Raw genomic sequence first — 22,560 nt, 5'->3', positions numbered from 1 at the left:
GAGATGTACTGAGCATTCTTATATGCTATGCACACCGACCAAATTGGATTTAAATAATAATAATAAGACATCTATTTTATGTTTAAAATGGACACATGCAATAATGGGGATTATGGAGGTCCCAGGATGCAAGTGATATAAACTCAACCTTAAGAAATAAATAAATAGACCTGAGCTGAACTGAAGCTGTTCCGACTGGTCTCCTTGCCATTTGTTTTCTTGAGCTGTGTGCCTTCTGTGTTGACCTTACACTGTTGGTCAGAGTTAGTATTGGCTAAAATATAGAAAGAAAAACACAACATTGAAGCTCGGTCGAAATGGTTTCAACTTTCCTGCTCCCCTAACTTTCCCATTTAGCTTTGTGATTTTGGTTTCCTTCCACCATCTCTCCTTCCATATTTGTCCTACTTGGCTTAGTTGAGCCACCTTTCTGACGTTTGGCTACCAGTAAGACAAATGACAACCACCTGAGCCACAAATTTGAACACAACCCTTTGTTTACTTATTTATGTAATTCCATGATTAATAATAGTGACACATTTAAACTCATTTGGGACCGATTGAGTTTTTTTTTTTTTTTTTAACGAATAAATACCTCACCGCTACGCATGACCTCAGTATAGCAATTAAAGGTCCAGGTGCCTGTTATCACCCTTGTGATGGGCAGCTCCCTACACAACCAAGATAACACGTGCAGCCATAACAGCAAACATGAAAGCTAGTTGCAGAGAGATTGTGTACACTTTACTCCACAGCAAGTTGTTTAATGGGAGGAATGTTGCCACTTCATGTTTCAACCTTATGCCAAACAAATGATTACACGTGAGGAGAAATCAATAGATACAAGCTCAATCGCCCTTGTTTGTAATACCATCCATACATTGTGAGATGTTGTTATTCCCAGGCCATGACGGACGGACATTGCTCTTTACTGCTTCAATGCCTTAACTTTTCCTATTTTACAGCCCTCTTATTCCCTTTTTTCCCTCTCTCTTTCTCACTCAACCACTCTTTCCTCACTAGTCCCCATGCCTCGGGCGGTTGTCTTCATTAACCCGGATTGTAATTATTTTTGTTTTAGTCTCATATTGCTGACATCTCAGCTCAGGGGCTCCTCAATCAGGATTAACCCAAACCACAAGAAATCACACTTCACAGCCTTTTACAGCAGCCCCTGTTGCCGGCAATTTCAGTCAAATTAAAGGTTTATTTTATTTAGCTGTTTCTCCCCTCGACTCTCCCCACTCAAACCCTCCTCTACGAGAAAACAAACTCAATTGCTTAGCTTTCAATTTGCTAGTTGCCAGTGGCTGTCCTACGCTCTCTCTTGGTCTACACAAAGTGGTCCTCTGTGCAGATTTTTAATAGCAACACCAAGTTAGCACAGGTGGTAGTGGTATGACGGCCTGCTAGGAGAGAAAATTCTGTTTGGCTTTCTTGGTATGCTTTTATATCATTTAGTTGTTTCCAAGGCTTTCTTCACTGGCCAATGAAAGCACATACACATGTAGAGAAAATCTTTGGTACTCTTCTGTAAATAAAAACCTAGTGGTCACAAAAATGACTTTAATATGACAAAAGTAATAATGTATGAAAATGAAATGAGATTTTTACCTATAAAACTCATGTGCTGCTTTTTGATTGTTGTTCATCATAATTATTTCACTAATAAACTCAATATTTTTTTATTTCCCGTAATTTTCGGACTATAAGTCGCGGGTTTTTTTTGGGGGGGGGGGCGACTTATACTCAGGAGCGACTTATATACATATATATATATGGTTTTTCTTTCACTTTTTTGGGCATTTTATGGCTAGTGCGACTTATACTCCGGTGCGACTTATAGTCCGAAAATTACGGTAATTTTTTTTATTGTACTTTTGATAAAAACAAAGATTGATTAACATTCTAAAATCCATGTTTGCATTATGTAGAGCCCAACACTGTTCAAGCAGTATTGTTTCTCTGTTTTGTGGTTCTTCATCTCATCTTCCCACCCCAGGGCCATCTACTCTCAACACAGTAGTAATAAACTCACAACACCGAGTCAAGGATGTGTGTGTGTGTGTGTGTGTGTGTGAGTGTGTTTGTGCGCGCTGGTGTGTGTGTGTGTGTGTGTGTGTGTGTGTGTGTGTGCGCGCGCGCGCGCGCATCGGCAGCAGTAGTCATAGACCAAGCAGTAGTTGTAAAACTTCATCACTTTGAGTAGTCCTTCGGGGGTCCTGGACTCCTCTCGTCGTGTGTGGTTTGACCTGCTTTGGCCCTCCAGGCCTCACATGCCCACTTAGATAAACAGGCAGTAAACACCGGCAGTTCAAGCACCACTCTCTTCTGCTCACAGCATATACAAGCTCGGGAGATGAAAGGACGGGTTGCCGACACTATTACCTTCTTCTAACCTCTGTCTCATAATTAAGAGTCCTGCCACCATGCTCATGAAGCTTCAAATAATAATAAAATACCCAACTCGGATCACTGACTTGCAGCTTGCATGTGCTCTCGCTCTCCTTTAAAGCCCCCCCAGTCAACCCCTGTACAAAACAACTCAAATGTGCCAAGCCAGCATGTCTTAATATGGGTTGTATAAGGTAGTGATTTTGCTTTAAGTTGGAAACCCATAGTACTCTTAACGCAGGCCTCAGACTGGCTGAAGCTTGGGGAGGTTTTTATTTGCTTATCATGCTCTTGCTCTTATCCCAAAACAAGCTTGAATTAGTGTGTGCAGTCAGGGCCTCATTGTAAGCCCAATATTATGTTTTCTGATATCACACCACGATTTATGTGAGGTCATGGTTGAAGATTGAATGTTTGGGTCTTGTTTTTTCTCATTGAGTGTATAGGCTCGGCTAACGTTGCCACAATATAAGGCTAACATTGATCAGTTGAGTCAGTTTTTTGGGTTCATATTTGCATTAGTGGCAGATCATTCCACTTGTGTGCACTTCAGTCATTGCACTTGTGTGTGCGCCATCCCTAAGCAGAGACAGTGAAAGTGCCATCATTTTTTTTTAAATATTGTCACGATAAAATATAGCATGTTTCAACTTAAAATACATTCACATTTTATTGGTTAGTGCTATTACTCTTTCCAAATTGTTGCGTAACTGGCTATATTGTATCCTTTAGGGGGGAGCCAGTCATAAATTGCTGTCTCCGATTTTCTTCGAGCAGAACAGTCATCAAAGTTAAAACTGACAGAAACGACTTTCATTTTGATGCACTGTCGACACAATCATACATGACAATCTTGACATTCCTGTGTGATTTCACTGTGAGAAGTTTTACTTGTGGCCTGTTGTGGTATCTGTTAGAAAAACAGTTAATTAATCAGTTAGTCAAATTAATGGAAAATGGCATTTATTATTGGAACCTGGTTTTTCTCTATATATATACCGCATGCATTGAGGAATGTGCAGTCAAATACATTGTGGTAGTCTGCCAATATTTTATACAATTTGTATGTTTTGCATCAAGATAAATGTTGAACTCTTCAATGTGTATGAACATAGCTATGTTAAAAAATTTAGGTCATTATAAAATACACAGAAGGAGGCCCAGTTAATGACAGACATTAGCGTTAAACTACCCCCTCACCCTTCATGATAAAGTGAAAGTACTGAGCTTGAACTGTAGTAAAAGCCCATGAGCCGGCTGAAGGATAGCTGCGATAAGGACTTTTCAAGGTAACTGTGCAAAATTCTGTCTATCTGTCGGAATTCAGCAGCAGAAGCAGAAGTCTGTTTATTTTAATAAGCTCAGAAGTCTCTCCTCCGTTTGCCTTATGTTACCCTGGAGCTCATTTTAAGTTCACACAGTGCACTCTATATCCATGATGGATATGGTAATGATACATTAATGCAATCAGGCCCTTGTCTGTTTTGTCTCTCATTAAGAAGGCTAGCTATCTTGCTGACAAGAGCCAGGTCATGACTTTAATTTTACATTAGAATGACATGAAATGAGAAAGACAAAACGATTATTTTTTGGATCATGGCGAGGAAAAAGTGCCTTAAGGATACAGGAGGAGATAACAGTTGGGTAATTCCAAATCCTTGCAGCATGTTTCATTAGGGGCACAGGAAGGAGCTGCATTCTGTTTGGCTAGTTATTTAGAGTCATTGTTAATTTATGAAGTCTAGGAGTTGGCTATAAAAGGGGATATGTTATAACTGTGTAGCTTCTTATCAACATCGGCCAAGCTGCTGTACTGCCTCACTGCTAGTCCACAGTTCATGTAAAAATAATTTTCCCCACATGCATCTTATATAGTATTGCATGAGATTATCTTTTAAATAATTTTAGAGTTTATGGAAAAATACCCAACTGTTTTGTATGTATGCATACACATTTTGGATATTTTTAGTTTTGTTGTTGATTTCCTTTTAGTGTTCTTCAGGTAATCATCAATATTGCATTGCTTAATCTGACATTTTGAAAATATTTGCTACTTAGGCCAGCACATACTTTGGGGGATTTTCTAGTTGATAGTTTTCCCATCTGTGATTCCTTATTTCGCTGATAACGTAGCTTGATGAGAGCCGCTCAAAAAAGTTGTTCACATGCTCATGCAGTGATAATGCATTAAACTGTACTACTGCATTATCTCGTCTAGCGTTATGTAATGTACCCAGTTCAATTTACATGACATAGGATGTACTGATTATAGTACTAATGCCATAAATCATACAGATACAGGCCCATTTACTTTCCAATATTCTCAGTTTTAGATAGTCCATCTGTTTATTTTCACTATCTCAGCCTTTGTGTCTTTTTCCCCCACTATCGCAATGTATGTCTCTCCTTTATGTCATCAATTTTGTATTTTTTTCCCACATTGACACTGTCTCTGGCTGAAGCACATATCCAGTACCTCTCTCTAATTATGAATCATTGCCCCAACTCCGCGCACACACATGAAACCACTGGTTGGCCTTTTTGTTTGCCGGGTGTCTGTTTCCAGTCAACCAGCCTGTGTGGCTCCTTCGGCAGCATTGCCCTCAGGTCGCAGCCCCACGTGGAAAGAGCAAACAATGATTTGGAGTTAGAGTTAGTTTACATAGGCAGTATTTCGCTCGCGTTTTTGGCTCTGTCAGTCAATGAAAATAGAAACACTCCCATAGCTTGACAAAGATGCATGTACATATTTTTATTTGAAATTTGAACATACTGTTCCTTACACCCACCCACCCACACACAGCTGAGTCATTTTTGCACAGTGCCAGCAGCTCCTGGTCTGTCACGAGCATACATGCACATAAACACACACACATACATTTATAGTTACCGACACTCACAGCGACTCCCAAACCAGTAGAACACCTGTCGAACGGCATGGCTCACTCCAGGACACCTTCAAGTTATGAGCTCATCGGAAAAGCAATTAAAGGCAGCATAGGCCCTGCACGCTTGCGTAATGTTTTGTTTTGCTACTTGGCTTCGAAATTAACTAAACCTGTCAGAAGTCATCTGGCTGACGTGAGCTGGGCTATATTTATTTATTTTCAGTTGGAGAAGCTGGACACATAGTTCCAGCACTGCCTCATGTCCAATAATGAACCAATTCTGAGGGGGCGATTAGCTGGCTTTACTCCCACCCTCTACTTGATGGGGGCGGGAGGCGGGCATGTCTTTTTTTGCCTGTCTAAAATTCTGATGGTTGGGTCATGGCCCTGTAGTTTGGAGGTTGTGCCCTTTTTAAGGTTGTGCCCTCTTTAACTCGCCACTTGAGTCTCCTCTGGGGAACATTATGCTGTACACAGACTTTGCATTGTAACATAATATATGGTGATAAATACATAAAGGGAGGATATGACTTCAGAGGGATGATATGAAAGAAATATTTGAGGAGTCAAGAAAAAAAAAAGAGACGACAGAATATGGATAACATTTGTTCTAGAGATTTTAGAGGCCTTGCCTTAGTCCGCCCGGTCTCACGAGTCGACATGGACGCAGCCTGGGAGCAGCCTGATGTCAGAGAGCTGTAAAACAACACCAGCAGCCCCACACTCTCTTTTAAGTCTACTGGTCTTAAGCCTTAGGAGAAAAAAACAAAAAAATCACCTTTGACATTAATAGGTCCATTGTGGGTGAGTCAAGGTAAGTGTGTCCTCATATGTCGGCACATTCACGGCGCAGTTCACTTGTGTTTTCTCCAAGAATAATTTATGAAGTAAGAAAAACACATCTGTTATCATTGTCGTCACTTGCGGTAATTACCCATGTGCCGCCTTTTTAGAGCCGAGAAAACAACAGTTAGCGTGTTGCTGAGGTTGCCCCCTAAGCATGTCAGGCTTTTTCACGATGCGGCCTGCTTCAAAGCGACTGTTGTGCCAACAATATGATTGAACAAGAACACAGTTGTGTTAATAGCCCGGGCCTTCAAAGATCCAAAAATCAGGTCAACACGTTGTGTCTCTGTGTTAGTACGGAAATGTTTCCCTCTTGAAGAAAAAGACCAAGGCAATAAAAATGTGTGGCCATATTTTCAATTTGTAGAACATACTGTATTTAGGGTGTTTTATTTATTTTATTTGTTTCCAAATGTGGACCAGTGACACCCTGTACATTTTGGAGTACAATCAGTCTTCACTGAAACACACTCAGCCAATTTTGTGCAACTTTATACAACCTGGCAATCGAATGTCTTCCAAGTACAACTCTTTGAATTCCAACTGTTGTAAAAGTGATGGGGAAATCCAATGGACTCAAAATATATCTTTGTTGTATAAGAGCATTTGTCACTTCTTTTCTGTATCGGAAAGCAGTTTTAGACTTGTAGTGTAAAGTCAGTGGAGATCCTCCTTATTTCCTGACAGTGAAATACAGTTGCAAGGGAAATAAAAGTGTGGATCCTTTGGGGATTGTTGGGATTGGAACAATCTGTTGGATGTTCCATAGCATATGGCAAACAATTGTGTGGACAAATGTTGTTTGGAAAGACCACACAATGGTATGTGTGGCGAAAAATTAAAATAACTCTCAACACATCACCATCAAAACTCATTCCAACTTAAGTACGATGGAAGGGGCATCAGTGTTTGTTATTGCTTTGCTACCTCAAGGACTGGACCCATTGCTGGTGACAGGAAAAATGAATTTTCAAGTTTGACTTAAGACCTTACGTCTGCTAATGGAAACTGAAGGATGATACATGGGGACAACGACCCAAAGGGCTGAAGCAATGCAAAAACCGAATGGCTTCAACAGAAAAAGTACATTTTTCTGGAGTGTTTCAGAGTCCTGGCCTCATCCCGATTCAGATGCTGTGGCATGACCTCAAGAGAGTGATTTATACGACTAATGTTTGCTGAACTGAAAAGGAGGATTTTTTTTTCTGTCTTTTTTTTTTTTTTTTTAGATTGAGAGTATTTCCAAACTGTTTTGTTGCACTTTTACTATTACATGAAGATAACATTTATCACCTACATTATTCATACATTTCTGTGGGTTTACATACTTTTACTTTCAACTGTAGCTTTACTGTTTTTGTGTTGGTGTCTTGACAGCAGATAAGCGTCTTTGGTTGGGATACTTGGATTCAATTACACACGATGCATATTTTCTGTGCTTATTTATCTCTGTAATAATAAATCAGATAGGTTGCTGGTGATAAAGTTGACTTGTGGTGTGACTCACGAATATGTTTTATCCCGTACAGTTTTCACCCAAACCCTATATTTAAAGTCAATTTACAAAATACATCTTCACTATGCAGCTCATTCACTCCCTTCTGGGTTCTTTCTTGCTCACGCTGTTCTGCTCTATGATGGAACTCGTAGAAGTTGGCTTCCAGCACTGCACCTAAAGCCAAGTCCTATTAGGCAGCCACATTGTGGTAAAGGAGTTCAAGCCACAGGGCTGAGATTATGATTCCTATTTAGGAAAAGGCGAAAGTGGATGCTTGGTGACAAAAGAAAACTGAAGGTGGAAAAAGTAGTGCAAAATGGAGGATGACAGCGATCTGGACGATGAAGTGAGAGATTGTAATGGTAATGTGGTGTGGAGGTTGTGGTACAAGGGAAGGAGGGGTGGAAGATGGATGGGAAGACACAAGGGCGGGTTATGGAATAGATTTGAATTAGGGAGAGATGCCAGAAAAGCTGTTGTTGAGGACACAAGATATTTGGAAGGTGCGAAAGGAAACATTACGGCGGAACTGATGGAAATTAAACGATGTCAGTCAAAAGATGGATGAAACAGTAAAGGAAGGATCCTAAGTTTGACTTGATGAAAGTGTTTGTCCTTTTTTGTCATTAAGTACATCAGAAACACACATTTGATACACGCACGCACACACACACACACACACACACACATACACACACACACACATAGGCACTCACTGATTTCCCCTTTGCCTTGGGGCCTGAAACAGCAGATTGGGGTCTTGTCCAAAGTACCATTAAACTTCTTGAAAGTCCTGCTGCTAGAGCTAAAACATCCTCCTGTCGTCATGCTGGGACATTCCACGGCACGCCAGAGATCCCGCACTAATCCTGCCGGCATGGGAATCATTATTGATAGGATCCTAACGCATTACCTCAGGGCTCGCTTATTGTTGGTAAAGATTATTATTTAAGAGTAAAGCAAAACACGGCCAAAGTCTCAAGTTTCATAGAAATTTATCAGAAGAAAATGTTATTATTGGCTTAGAGTGCTACCTCTTTGAACAGTGCATTTGGAGGAAAAATAGTGCCTGCTGCTCTCCAACTAACAGCTTTATACACTCAAGATATTTAGGTCACACTGAGTACTGTGAGAGTAGAACAAGAAAGATACAACACGATTGATATTCTTTGTACGGTAATCAAATTGTTCAGTCTCACTTGAGCAATTTTGTGAATTACACTTTTGCAATTCATTTTCTTTGGCCTCTCGTGCGTCCAGGTGCAGTTTTGCTGGCCAGTGTCCAAGGTATATCTATCAACGTGGACCCAATCATCTGCACATGGTTGCTGCATCAGCCTCACAGAGGGAACAGCAGGCAACAACAACAGGTGTGAGATGCTTCTTTTAGTTATGTTAGCGTTCAAACATCTTTTCCGTCTTCATTTGTGTTGATAAAATATAGCAACTATTGTGCTGTTGTGCTCTCTGGTGTGAGTGAACGTGATACAGGAGTCCTTATGATAAATCACCTAATGTCTGGGGTGAGGGGCAACCATCATTATTTTGCCATGGTTGGGTCCTCATCCAAGTCGAACCTGACCCTGACAAGACCAATACAATACAATTTAGTATATTTTTGTATATTTTCTTAATAGGTATCTTGTATGTACAGTTTGTTATAATTCAAGTTAGACAGCCGTTCGGCAACTTTCTGGAAATTTGAGATTGGAGCTAATCCAATCCATTGATAATCCTATCTATAATGCAATCTAATGCAATCTATGATCTATTGCAGAATCCAGGTCCGGTTCCCTTGGCAAAGCGAAGAGAGGATGAGGTATCGGTTGCCAGCACACCATTGGTCAAGCAGCCCTCCAATCAAGCTTCTGATTATGAAAGCAGCCCTGTCAAAACCAAGACTGTCACAGGTAAATTTACAGTACTACCGTAATTTCCGGACTACGAGGCACAAGATGTGAACCCTGTGTTTTACAGTCTGGTGCAGTTTATCTATGGATTTTTCATGATTTTTATGTCATTGTGAAAGGATTTTTTATTTTGGCAGTACTGTTAATATAATTTAGGTCATTTCATTTAAAACACCTGCGTTTTACAGTCTGGTATGTCTTATATATGAACAAAACAGGATTTGCCCCTAATTTTAGCTAGTGCAGTTAATATTCTGGTGCATTTTATAGTCCAGGAATTACAGTCATCATCAAACGTATCCCACTGGCAGACCCTCTTTGATCAGAGGTATTACCACATTTCAAACATACTTATCATATTAAGCATAACATTACATGAAATGTAACAATTTTTGGGTGTAGCAGCAGAATGCGTCCGTATTAAATGAAAGCGATGGTGAAAAAAGGGGCATATTTTTCAGGCCCTGTTTTGTATTTGTGCTATCTTTAGAAAACAGGCTACATTTCTGTTCTTGGGATTCCACAGACTACCTTTAAAATAAATAAAAAATTACACAGATGGCTAATTGTGTTTGGAATGAACATAATAAATCAGGGGAAAAAGATTCAATCTCTCGCAACTGCATTTGTAGTGGATATTTACCTTGCTTCCATCTGGCCATGTAAAGAGCGTACAATGCTGTTATGGTAGCATAGCTACATTGTAATCAAGGGGACTTTCCTCCGGGCTTTAAGTGGGTGCCTGTTAATGTGCAAGCAAATGTACCTAGACGCACACATCCCGCTCACTGCAGATCATTTCCCGAGAAAACGCTGAGGGCAAGGTGATATCATCCTGTAGTGTTGTTGCTGCCCAGCTCAAATCTCAGAAGCAATAATCTCTGCATTTGGCAAGAAAATATGTTACTCTGTTTTTCTTCCCCTCAGGTTTTAGTGGCTGCATGTTAAATATACATGGACATGTTAAAAATAGCACTGATTTGTAGAACAAGCATTGCTAAATGGAATTGAATGGCTTTGTATATAGAATAGTGTGTTTTCATGTTATGGCAGCACCCTCATACCTTAGTGACCCTGTCTTTTTTGTTGACTATTTTATCAAAATGTTGTTGTTGTTTTTAACTATGTTGTGTGTTGTGATTGTTTGTTGCTGGAGTTTGAAATCAATATACGTCTGCCCGGACAATTACTTAAAGTGGTTCACATAAAAGTAACCTCCAAGTAGTTTTTTATCTCTCTCGAATGAATGTTCTTTTGGGAAGGAGAATCATGTTCCAAATCCCAACCTTCTCATTGTTCGCTAACATCTACCAGAGAAATGAGCTCACTGGCCTTGCTTTTCAATCCTTCAATTAGCCATTGGCGCCCTAAGAGAATTCTGCTTTGCTGAGAAACCTATCCTCCAATCTGGCTCCGCTTCCCAAAGTTTGGAACGAGAAGTGCTGCCTTTGTTCCTGTCTGCTAGTGGTCTGGATGATGGGATTATGTGTAATTTTCTTGTTTACTGGGAGTACGAGAAAACGATAGAGTGAAATGGAAACATTTGTATTGTCTGTGCCATTAATCTATAAGGTTGTCAAAAAATATAGTTTGGTGGTCAGAGCGGCGCTCGTCAGAAAACCTTTTGGTAATCTCAGCTATGTAAGCATAATAATTTTAGACTGGGAACAGGAAAGTTCATGGGTAAGAGACATTCGGTATAGACCTCACTTGCTATGTATTTGGTATAAATAAACAAAAAGAGCTGAGAGATGCATTTATGTACAGTTCACATAAATGATGGAGGGAACAGACGGGAAGACATATGCAGGCAGAATTTTGCAGTGTTCATAATCTCTTAGTAGCCTGATGGAAGTCTGGCGGGTTTTTATTGGCTGCTGTGTGCTTTTCAGAATGGGATAATATTTTCATTGTGGAGTTTATATATTTAAACTTTTTTTTTCTTGTACAGCTAATAATTTATCAAGGTAAGGATGGTTGACTTGGCAAAGAAAACAAGACAAATTATAAATAATGAGATATGAGGCCCCTTCCCGAGAATACTGGTTATAGTCTCAGAGGGACTCTTACTGCTAAATTTGAAGGTATTTGGATGCCTTATACTGATTAGCCCATTCAAACAAGAGGGACTACATTTTCCTTTGTGTTTCCTTTTTGTGCTTTTATGAATGATAAGGGTATTAGTTCTTGTGGATCTTGGCTAGATGCTTTTAGGTCAAAGTGAAGTGAACAGAAAGGGAAGTTGGAATTGTGAGAATAGGAGGAGATACCGTGATTCGAAACTGGACTCACTCAATGTCAGGGACACCTCAAGACAGGTCAAGTCAAGTTTATAACCCTTAACCGCAGGGTTTTGCTGTGGTAAGTCCTTTTTAACATCCACTGCACTAATCCCATTAATGATTCAGGCAGTATCCTTTTTTTCATTTATATTCTGACCCGACAACGCATGCCAGAGGGACCCGATTGTTTCGTTCTTTTCTCCGTTCTTTCACTTACCTTAGATGACTTCATAACAATCTACTCATTCTTGGCCCCACTTTTAGCAACGGGAAGCGATACTTGATCCGGAATCTAACAGGTATAATAATAACTGACTGAAGACCGACCACAGCTTCAAGAGCCAGCCCGGTTGTGGTAGTAAGAGCCGCATGCAATATCGTAACAATTGTAAACCATCTCATGACATCATGTACATTCCATTCGAATCCCGTCCGCCGGACTTCAATCACATGTTCATGTCAACTCCGATTGTGCTCTATACAGAAGGTCAGATATATATTTAAATAAACAACTTGCATCGAAGTCAAATAGGCAGGACGTTTTTTTTAGAGAATGCATTTTGCTGCCTTTTCTGTGCAACACTTCCCTTCACTAGAACCCTTTTATAATGCGTAACATGCCAGAGGACGTAGTGAAGAAGTGTGAAAAAATGGAGGGAATGAACTACATTTTTTACCTCATTAATGTGTGGCTGTTTGTTTATTCTTTGATTGCGCTATACCTTAGACTTGTTCTAGTCTTACATACCGATCATATGAGGCAGTGAGAGCCTGGGAATACATATGTTTGTAAATCCAATGTCTGCTGTAAAACCAACACCTTTTTATATTGGCACAGAGAACCTGCCAGCTGCCGTCAATCATGAACTTTTCCCTGGAACTTTAGAAGCTGTGGTTTCATTGGGACATTTGTTTTTTCTTTCACCACCTTTGCAGTACAAATCTAAGAAGATATACATGTTATTCTTTTTACCATGTCTGCACACTTTTTTGTTCCAGAAAACTGAATAGGAATTACTAATGGTGCATTCTTACCTTAAGAAATATCCTGGAAAAAATGACCCACTTAGTCAGATATAATTTCAGAAAAAAATTTAAACTACGATACGAAATATGAATATGATACGAATACTAATAGAAAAACAAAATTCTAAAGCATTCTACATACTACAGATACCTTTATTTTGGCCGTAGTGTGTCTGTATATCGACATCCAACTTGGAGCCATGCAGTACACATTATACACACATCACAAGTTGCAGGACTATTCTTCAGTGTCTAAGCGATTCACATAGTTTGATCCATGTGGCCATTTTATTGATGCATAGATGAGTGGTATCTGAGGAGGATTGGGTTTCTGTGACATCACCAACATTTCATGACAAATGTGGGATAGAGCTGCCGAGCAAGGCGGGTCTAAATCATGGAATATGTCTAAATTTGTCTTCTGAGAAAACTCTTGTTAATCTCTGACACCATGATGGCTTTAACAGGCACAGACGTCAGGCTAATCTGGTAGAAAGTGGATTCTGCCTGTCTACTGTACGTTCCTCTCAAGGGCTCTGTTTCTGCCTCTGTACTTAACCTTTCTCATCCCTCGTTTTGCTTCTCACATTTTTCCCACAGTGACTGTGCCTTAAACGCTTCTGGTGTGTTCTAAAATTCATTCAATCTGTGAAATATGAGGGCTTATTGCTGCTGTTCAGAATGAGTGTCTGCACAATCTGCTTTTGTCTGGACCACAGCAGGCATACCAGGATGTGTCATGTCTAGCTATTACTGTCTTGTGCTTCTGTGTGTATAATATACGTGTGTGCACATTCTCAGTCGAAGAAAACCCAATATTGTCCAGCTAAATTGATCTTTATTTGAAAATTATTAACAGCACCCATCCAGTCATTCTATACACTGTGATCTCAAAATATGATCATAATCCACTCAATTTCAATTTGTAATTATTTGTCCCTGTGTCCAAGTGATCATCATCATAAAACATGTTTACTGTACAATTTATATTTTATATGATACTTTATTGTCACCCAAATAATAGTATATTTATATCGTTTATAAATAGTGTGAAATTGCTGGGAAACTGGAGCCCATTCCAAGCTAAAAAATCAGAGAAAACCCAAATAATAGTATACTTATATCGTTTATAAATAGTGTGAAATTTCTGGGAGGCTGGAGTCCATTTCAAGCTCAAAGCAGAGAATTGATGAAGGGATATTTATTTTCTCTTCACAGGGACTTTAATACAGTTCATTGATACAAAATAGTTGAAGCCGACACATAGGTCAATATTTGTTGCTATTAAACACTTTGCTGAAAAAGTGATAACTCAAGGAGTTTTTTTGAGTCTTGTGTAATTTGTCATTTCCCAACTGTGCTCCAGAATCCCGTCCGCTTTCCGTTCCCATGAAAGTGATGCCCGACACCACAGCAGCCGAGTCATTGGCAACGTCAGAGGAACGGATGAAGCAGCTCATTGGCCATGCCTGGGATGCTGTTAAACGCCTTACTCTACAGGTAACAAAGCAAACCTCTGAGCACACTTTGCATTTTGACAGTTTCTTTTTTTGTTGAGGGCCTGTCACGTTTCTAATAGTGCAGTCTCAGCAGGTATGAACGTTGCTTTTGGCGAGTCCAAACAATATCGTCGAATGTTAATGTAAGATGCATGTAAACAACCAGTAATGCAAATCCAATCGGATTCTTTAATTTCATTTAATTTTCATTGCTGGGACCACACAAACCGATGTATGTCAAACATGAAAGAAAGCATGACGTGTGCGAATTGAGGGGGGAGCTCCTTGAACCCAGATTTCATGTCAGGCCATTAAGCTGTTTACAGTACTTCCTCAAAAGTTAACTCAACCTTCTAATAGTTTGCCGAGCCCGTCATTGCCTCCACTTTCCTCTGTCCCCTTTGGCTGTGCAACTAGGACCACACCGAGGACTACAGCAGTAATTAGGAAACAGCCTGCCCTGTTGACACGGAGGTAGGACTGAACCAAACCGACAACCTGACAGCTGGTACCCCCATGCCTTGGATATCTCAAAACTGAGAGCATTCAATTGATTTTAGTGCCATGTAAACAAAATACCTATTGTATCACGCACGCTACATCTGCGCATGTTTGTGCTGAAAATAGCAAACGTTACAAGAAGAACATGTTGGCATTTAAATGCCTAATTAATTCTTATTAAAAGTAAAGACAGTTGACAAATGTCCATTGAATCCAATTCAGTTCAATAGGTTTGATCAAGAAAAACAAACAGAATAGTCCAATTGTAGGAAGTAAAATATTGAAGTGGCATTTTGTCAGGGTAAAACAAAAAGTGAGTCTTAGGGCAACAATATACATGACAAAAAATTAACTTTAAAATTAAGTTCAAGAAGGTTTTAAAAATTCAACCGCGTTTTTGCACAACTAGGAAAGAAAACCCCAATGATGTAATACGGAAAGAGAATTACTCAAATGGCCATCACAAATTACAGCAGTTGGCCTGCTTTACTAGAGGAGAGCATAATTATAAGATTCTATACCTGCTGAAGTGTTATGTGCTCTCGTTTTACATCTACAATGTTGAATTAGATTCATTGAGCTAGGTTTTAGTTCAAGTCAGAACATTTAAACTTAGTTTGCAGTGTCATTTTGTGCTTCACCATTGATATGGTAGTAAGCGATTTTGTTTGGCTGGTTTGAACCATGGCTCTGCTTAACTCATTGTGAAATGAAATTTGGATTTGATTAAAAAAAAAAAACAACGTTTACAGTTAATAAATATTTCCCAAATATTCATCCACTACCTGCATATTCATCCAGTCATCTCTTCCTCTCATTCATGTTCCCCAGTGGACACTCGTGTTTCCACACATGATATTAATTGCTTGTGATCAGGACTGCAATTTCATCTCAGGAATTTAGCAATGATTCCTTCTATTTCTGTCTTCAATTCTGGCAAAGGGACATGTTGCTACCAAAACTGAAATGGGATCTACTTAAACAGAGAGATCGTTGCCATGGAAAAACACTGCTCCTTGCAGCTGCTCGGAGGTCGGGGTAGACTAAGGAGTAATATAGACAGAGGTGCTTTTTAGGGAAGAAGGTAAAGGAGATATAGAAAGGACCATTTGGTGTTGCTCTGATGGAGCAAGCCTGATAGTTTCCATGAGCAGGATTTGACCCCGAGCTGGAGCATTACGTTTCCTTCTGACCCCTCCCCCCATTTTATCATCTCTCAATTCAGCATCTCATCGTGTAATGTTGCAAATCACTTTCAAACGAATATGCAAACAAAAGGAACATTTCGTACCTCATTTAATGTTTGATCGTATACTCATTAACTAGTAGTGTTTTCTTCCGTCTGTGATGATCTCATAAATGTATAATAATTTGATAAAACATACCAAAAAGTCAACCATTTTTGTGACAAATATAGAAGAGTGAAGTAAATTTGACTTGACTTTGACTGGCAACATGTTAGAGCGCAGTGGCAAGGCTTAATTTGAAGGAAACTGTTCTTAAAAAATATAGGACTGACAAATTCATGTCTGAAAAAAATGACTGAAACATGTTTTTTGGAATCTGTGTGATGGTGAATCTGGACAAGCTTTGTGGCAAATATCCACCCTTTGTCTTGGGATGGAAGAAGATGAAGCCTTGCCAAATACAGGTCCGGTCAACTCAGCTGAGGATTCAGTTTGGCTTGCTCTTTTCCATCGCACTACATAAATCAGCAGTGTGCGCTGCAACCCAGTTCATTCCATCCGTTTTGAATACCGCTTGTCCTCATTTGGGTCACAAGTGAGCTGGAGCCCATCCCAGCTAACTTGGCAAGAGGCGACGTGCCCTGATCACAAGTCAATTGCCGGTTACATATAGACAAGCAACCAATCACGCACACATTCATGCCTACGGACAATTTAGAGGCTTTTTTTAACCTAACATACTTTAGATGTGCTCTGGAATGTAAAAGCAAGTGCTTGGAGAAAACACGCATGAGAAAATGCAAACTGCACCCTAACCGAGATTCAAACCCAGAATCTTACTGCTGTGGGGCAGATGCTTCCCAATTCTTTCCATTCCTTGTTAAGTCTTACTTACGTATCACTCAGTTAACTGCATACTCTCTCTGTCTGGGCATAGCTTTTGCTTTGGAACTGGAGCCTTTAAGGACATCCTCCGGCCTAATTTATCCGAGGCCACCCCTTCGAACCCATCTGCAGTGGCTCAGTATGCAAAAAAAAAAAAAGAGTCGAGAGTTGATTGTTTGAGCTCAGAGGGTGGGATCAGCCGATGCAGGCCAGGCCAGCCGCACTCTAAGGCCACTGTTGGATCAATAAACGTAGCGATCAAAGTTGCAATTAACCCACTGCGCTAACACAAACATCTAGGCCAGCAGAAACAAACAAAGCCTTCATGTCACCTAAAGCGTTTATTTTTGCAGATTTCCACCTCAGCCAAGGAGACCTCCAGTGCTTGTCAGCTTCTGTAAGCACTGTTAGAAGAGAGGAATGTGGGGCTTCAGGGATGGCTGACTGCCTTGCCGTGCTCCTGTGCCAGGCCACAAGCTCATTGCTTGTGGTGGCATGCGGCTGAGAGCGAGCCTATCTCTTGTCAGAGGGCATCATGCCTACATGCTTTTCCCGTAGTACTTTGGAAACCAAGCAGTTTATTGAGGTGGCAACAAATGCAGCGTGTATACATCCACACACCACAATGCACATCTGCACAGTTTCGTCTTTGGATACACACATTAATCATCTACATTTCTAGAAGACACTGTTTACACGGCTACAACCACAATTCCAATTGTGTTTTGGGATACAGCTGGAAATGCAGCCTATGCCGAAGTAGGGGGAGCAAAAGGTGAACCGTGGGCGGAGTGCCCAGAGAGATATTTGGGGGGGATGCTCTGTGGACCTTCTATTCATCCGACCAGCCACTTCGGAAACACTGTCCCGTCTAGTGCAGGCACAGGAAGATTACATTTGGAGAGGTTTCAGGTTTTTAAAAACAAAGGGATGTGTTTTTCCGTTCACTGCCTGTCCCCCCAGTGAGATTTTTCTTCTCCTGAATTGCAAATGTTTTCATCTGGGATGCGAGGAGAGTGTTTCTAATTTCCTTTTCTGCAGCACTGCGTCTCTGGTTCTGAATTGCTTTTGTGTGTATATGTGTGAGATTGAAAAGTGTTTGGGAAGAATTAAATATCAACGTCAGATAATGTGTGGCTGTGTTTAATATCTTTTTTTTTTCTCTCTCTCTCTGTGGACACCGTGTCTGTCCAAGGAGACCTTTTTGCCTTCTGGCAGTTTCAACAGAAATTTGTCATTTTTCCTACCCCGCTGATATTTGAAAGCAGACTAGGCAGACGATCTCATCATGATACCGCCGGTATAATGTCAGACATTTTTATTTTGTGCCAGAGCATGACATAAAAGTGCTGGTTTTGGCTGGTTTGGTAGCGAAACAAATATATATGCCATCTATGAATTCATTATTGAAAAATTATTTCATAAAATGAAGTCTATTTAACAGTACTTTTCTTTGAAAAGTATCATAAATACTATTTCTCTTAAATCACAAATATTCATTGTCCCTTCTCAATTCCATATTTTTTAACGGGATGGTTTTTGGATGTAATTCAACTCCACTGTAAACTTATAAACAACTTTACTGATGCACAACCATTAGTAGAACACATCAATTCCCCATTTTAGAAATTAAATCTACACACTGAATCCACTGGGAGAAACGGCTGTATTTTTTTTAACACACCTCTTTTTTTTTTTCTACTGCTGATTATAATAGAAGGCTAAAAGGGGAAATCTGACTTTTTTTTCCCTGGTGAAAGGAGAGAGTCTATTCTTTCATTTGGTAATTTGGTGTGTATATAACCATTGACCACAATATCCTGTGGGTCTTGAAAATGGCAAATTGCTCTAAAATGGCCTCTGCACAGTTGTTAACCCAAAGCATAACATAGAAAGAAGAAATGGCTTGAAAGTTGCAAAAAACAACAAATAAACATGCAAGGTAGAAGCAATTGCTAGTAGTACATTTTTGTAATCATGTCTCACTTTTTCTCAAAGTGGATGGGAAATCCTTATTTTTGGAAACGGACCCCAGATGCCTTCGGTGGTTCTATAGACAATTTTCTTTTGGCCATACCTTTCAAAAGTATGTACGTTGGTGTTGTGGCTTCCTTTCTGGTGACATCTGTTCTGATGGAACCAGATAACTATCTTCACAAAGACTCTAGGGGAAAATGATATGCGAGTCAGAGGATATGCTCTCACTGCTGTGCATTGACAGAGGAAGTAGGGGACATTTTGTAGGTTGTGGTAGTGCTCGTGGAAGAGGAGAGTAGCTATTTGAACCAGTTCACATGTGGCTGGAGTTGTAACACTATCTGATGGAGGAAAGAAGCGATTAGAAATAAAAGTGAGCAGAATTTGCCACAAAAAAGGGAAACGGTTTCAAGCTCTGTGATGTGATGCCAGATTTAGGTGAAGATATTAAAATGGGGGGAAATGCAATTCAATGAACACACCCAACAACTTAATGAGCTTTTAAATATTTTATCATATGTCTCTTTATATTTATTTATTGCCGACCAGCAGATGCTGGTGCTGTGATCCACAATCCAGATTGAGTTAGTGCCTGAGTGATTGCAGATCAAAGTGTAAGAAGGTCCTGCTCCTTTTGAAGGACTAAAATGACGGGATAAGGGCCTAAATCCCAGGATAAGCAAAAGTCACCTCACAAATAGCCTGCATGCTGTCACTCAAAAATGACATCCGTTCTTGTAGTTGTTAGAAGTTGAACAGATTTTTTTTGTTCACGTGTGAAATGTTGAAGTTCAATATTTGAGATTTTTCATCAGATTTGGATCAGATGAAAAAGATTAGATTTGGAAGTGCTGGAATTCCTCCCAAATGCTCGTTGTTAATTCAAACTACAACTTTTTATGACCAATTGTACAAATATGTTCAAGTATAAGCCCATTTGGACAGTAAGGCCATGTCCATTCATACAAACACGGATGTTTTCGTTTTTGGTTTTAAAAGACATTAAGAAGCCCGTGCGACAAACATACTAGCAGCAATGAATAGCACTGACGTTTTTGTTAGTCATCGTGCTTTGTTTGTTTGTGGGACTTTGATTCTGGGTACCTGTCTCCCCTTTGAAGGCAAAAGTTTTTGTTTTTTTTATGTAATTTATTATTTATTAGAAGTCTGGGTTTAGAGTTTAAGTCTTCAGGAAATTAAAGTAAGTCCTATGTCCTCTGTAGTAATGTTTTCACAGTTAAGCCCTGGCACGTGCAGCTGCATATGGAATCGATTGGGTTTAAAGCATACATAATATCGAGTTCCTGATCAAAATGGAACTACTTCTATCAATTTTGAATGGTTTTGACAGTACCGTGACATTGCATTGCACACTCACCGACACTGACATTGCCCCTTTGTTTTGTCCTGAATCATCCCATCAATAGACATATTAGTTAACAAAAGCAGTTCCTGAGTAACTTTTTGCTTGATTGAATTGCACTTTGACATCTTCTCATGGTGTAGACGTAATAACAAATCATATTCCATATGGTTCACAAGAGAGGCCTTTTAATGATATGTATTTTTCAAACCTCTTACCAACAGGACAGCGGATTCCAAATTTCTTATTGTGCCCGAGTTCCAGTGGCAATCTATCCGTAATTTACGCTTTTGTTTCTTCATATTACCCTGAACCACGGAGGACAGAGTTGTGTAACGGATATTCCACACAGCAATTACACTCTTGGCTTTCAGCTTGTTTTGTGCCCATTTCTAATTTTAGAATGTTCCTTTCACATCACTTGGAAATCCTGCTGATTATTAATTTTCCACTATTCTATTATGATAAAACACAAATTTATGAGTGGCTATTGCGTCTAGTTTCATGTGGCAGCTGTGGGCCTTACGCCCTGAGCATCTGATGGAACAAGCCTTCGGTCATCCTGGCATCCTTGGTTTCCTGTCCTGACATTGTGCATGCTTTTTTTCCCCCCCAAAAAACACACGCAGACCTGACATGCCCATCAGCGCATACTAAAGAGGCATCGTCATACAGGCTAACTTCTTCCATTCTTTTGTTTATTGGCTTGTTACGGAGCTGTTAAACATAATTGTGGGGAATACCATACTTGACCCTACACAACCTCAACTCAACTGCTATGCCTTTTGACAAGACACAAAGGCCGCACACCCATTCTATGCTCACTGTGTCGAGTACAAAACCATATTTATTATTGTAATTTGACTGTGAATGCAACTACATAATTACCCTTAACACATTCCCCTCAACTCTTCCAAACTCTTTTGTTTTCCCTGCCTCCTGTCCCCTCCACATGGGCTTTCCATCTGGAGTCAATGGCCGGTCATCGAGGGAGATCTCTATGCCAATCTTTTACCTTGACCAATAGGCTGATGCAAAATTCGGTTGGGTGACGGAGTAAGATGGATATAGAGTCAGTCAGGGAAAAGGGATGTTGTGAGTGGTTTGGCTGCGATCAAATTATTGATTTATTTGCAACATTCTGACCTCAGCCTATTTCTGTCGTTGGATCTGTCAACTCTGTCAAGTCTTTCAGGTTGGTTCAGAAATTGCATGTTTCGCTCGCCGTGCTTATGCGTGAGATACAAGTCAAACATGAGACCACAGTGGATTCATGGGAGTTTTCTGAGGTAAACCACAGTGACCTGTTGTTAACAGTAGCTCGGGAAAGAGGATGAATGATAGCCAGTCAGCTATGGGGTCTTTCAAAATTATGTTGAGTCGACATTTTAAGCCCATGCTGTCCTTAGATTCGATGTGCTTGATAAGAAATGCCGAGTATTTACATGGTGACATCTTAACATAATAGACATTATGCGTAGCAAGATGATTTGACGCCGGATACAATTAGAATTTAAACATTCATTACAGGACCCTCCACTGGTTTATTCTATTTAAACTCTGTCATGTTTTTCCATTTTTCTAATTGTTCTCTCTAGTTGGAGCTGCAATCGTGTTGTGTGTTCGTGCCCAAGGACAGCCTTCCATCCCCGAGCACCATCATCTTTGGTGACATTCCTGGTACGGTGCGAAGCTGGTACCACAACCAAGCATCTATGCCAGGAACCCTTGTGGTCTGCCTGCCCCAGGTCACTGTCCTCAGTGCAGGGCACAAGTACATGGAACCGGTGCAGGAGCTCCCTTTTGTGGTCTCCAAGCCCATCCTAGAAGAAGGTAAGGTTTCACAATTTATGTAGTTAAATGCATTAAAAAAAATCTAGTATGTCAAACTATGCTTTTAGTTTAATTAATAACAGACTTGCTGGGACAGGTTCCAGCACGCCCGCGACCCCCGTGAGAATAAGCCGTTTGGGAAGATGGATGGATCAAAAATAAACATTAGGACGAAAGAGTTTGAAACGTGAATACACCTCGAGATCCAAAGTTTGATATGACTATGAATTGACTTTAATGATGTGAAATTAATCATCACAGAACAATTTTTTTAATAGAGTATTTTCAACACGTGGAGCTAATAATAGCATTGCGAGCTAAGATAGGAATTCATCATCATTATGGCCTTTTCATCACTAAGCAAACCTTTGACCGAATAGTACTCATTTACCATGACAAAAGACAAACAAACTTAAGTAGACCAACTTTGAGAGATAGAGATAGATTCTTGCACATGTGGTCTGCACACCT

At 40.0% G+C, this 22,560-nt stretch overlaps 1 protein-coding gene across 7 annotated transcripts in view; it reads left to right on the top strand.

Moving 5' to 3' along the window:
• LOC133160591 (intermembrane lipid transfer protein VPS13B-like) overlaps positions 1–22,560 on the top strand; it is a 209,555-nt gene that overhangs the window by 69,605 nt on the left and 117,390 nt on the right. For all 7 annotated transcript variants that reach the window (XR_009715930.1, XR_009715931.1, XR_009715932.1 and 4 more), the window contains exons 20-23: positions 8,887–8,996; positions 9,404–9,536; positions 14,211–14,344; positions 21,855–22,089. Coding sequence is in view for 4 of the 7 variants with exons in the window: in XM_061288378.1 (XP_061144362.1) it covers positions 8,887–8,996; positions 9,404–9,536; positions 14,211–14,344; positions 21,855–22,089 (612 nt within the window). In the remaining 3 variants the exon portion in view is untranslated. The remainder of the gene's footprint in view (positions 1–8,886; positions 8,997–9,403; positions 9,537–14,210; positions 14,345–21,854; positions 22,090–22,560) is intronic.

The sequence above is a fragment of the Syngnathus typhle genome, linkage group LG10, assembly GCF_033458585.1.
Source record: "Syngnathus typhle isolate RoL2023-S1 ecotype Sweden linkage group LG10, RoL_Styp_1.0, whole genome shotgun sequence".
In the NCBI taxonomy this organism is placed as follows: Eukaryota; Metazoa; Chordata; class Actinopteri; order Syngnathiformes; family Syngnathidae; genus Syngnathus; species Syngnathus typhle.
This window is presented reverse-complemented; position numbering and strand designations above follow the sequence as displayed.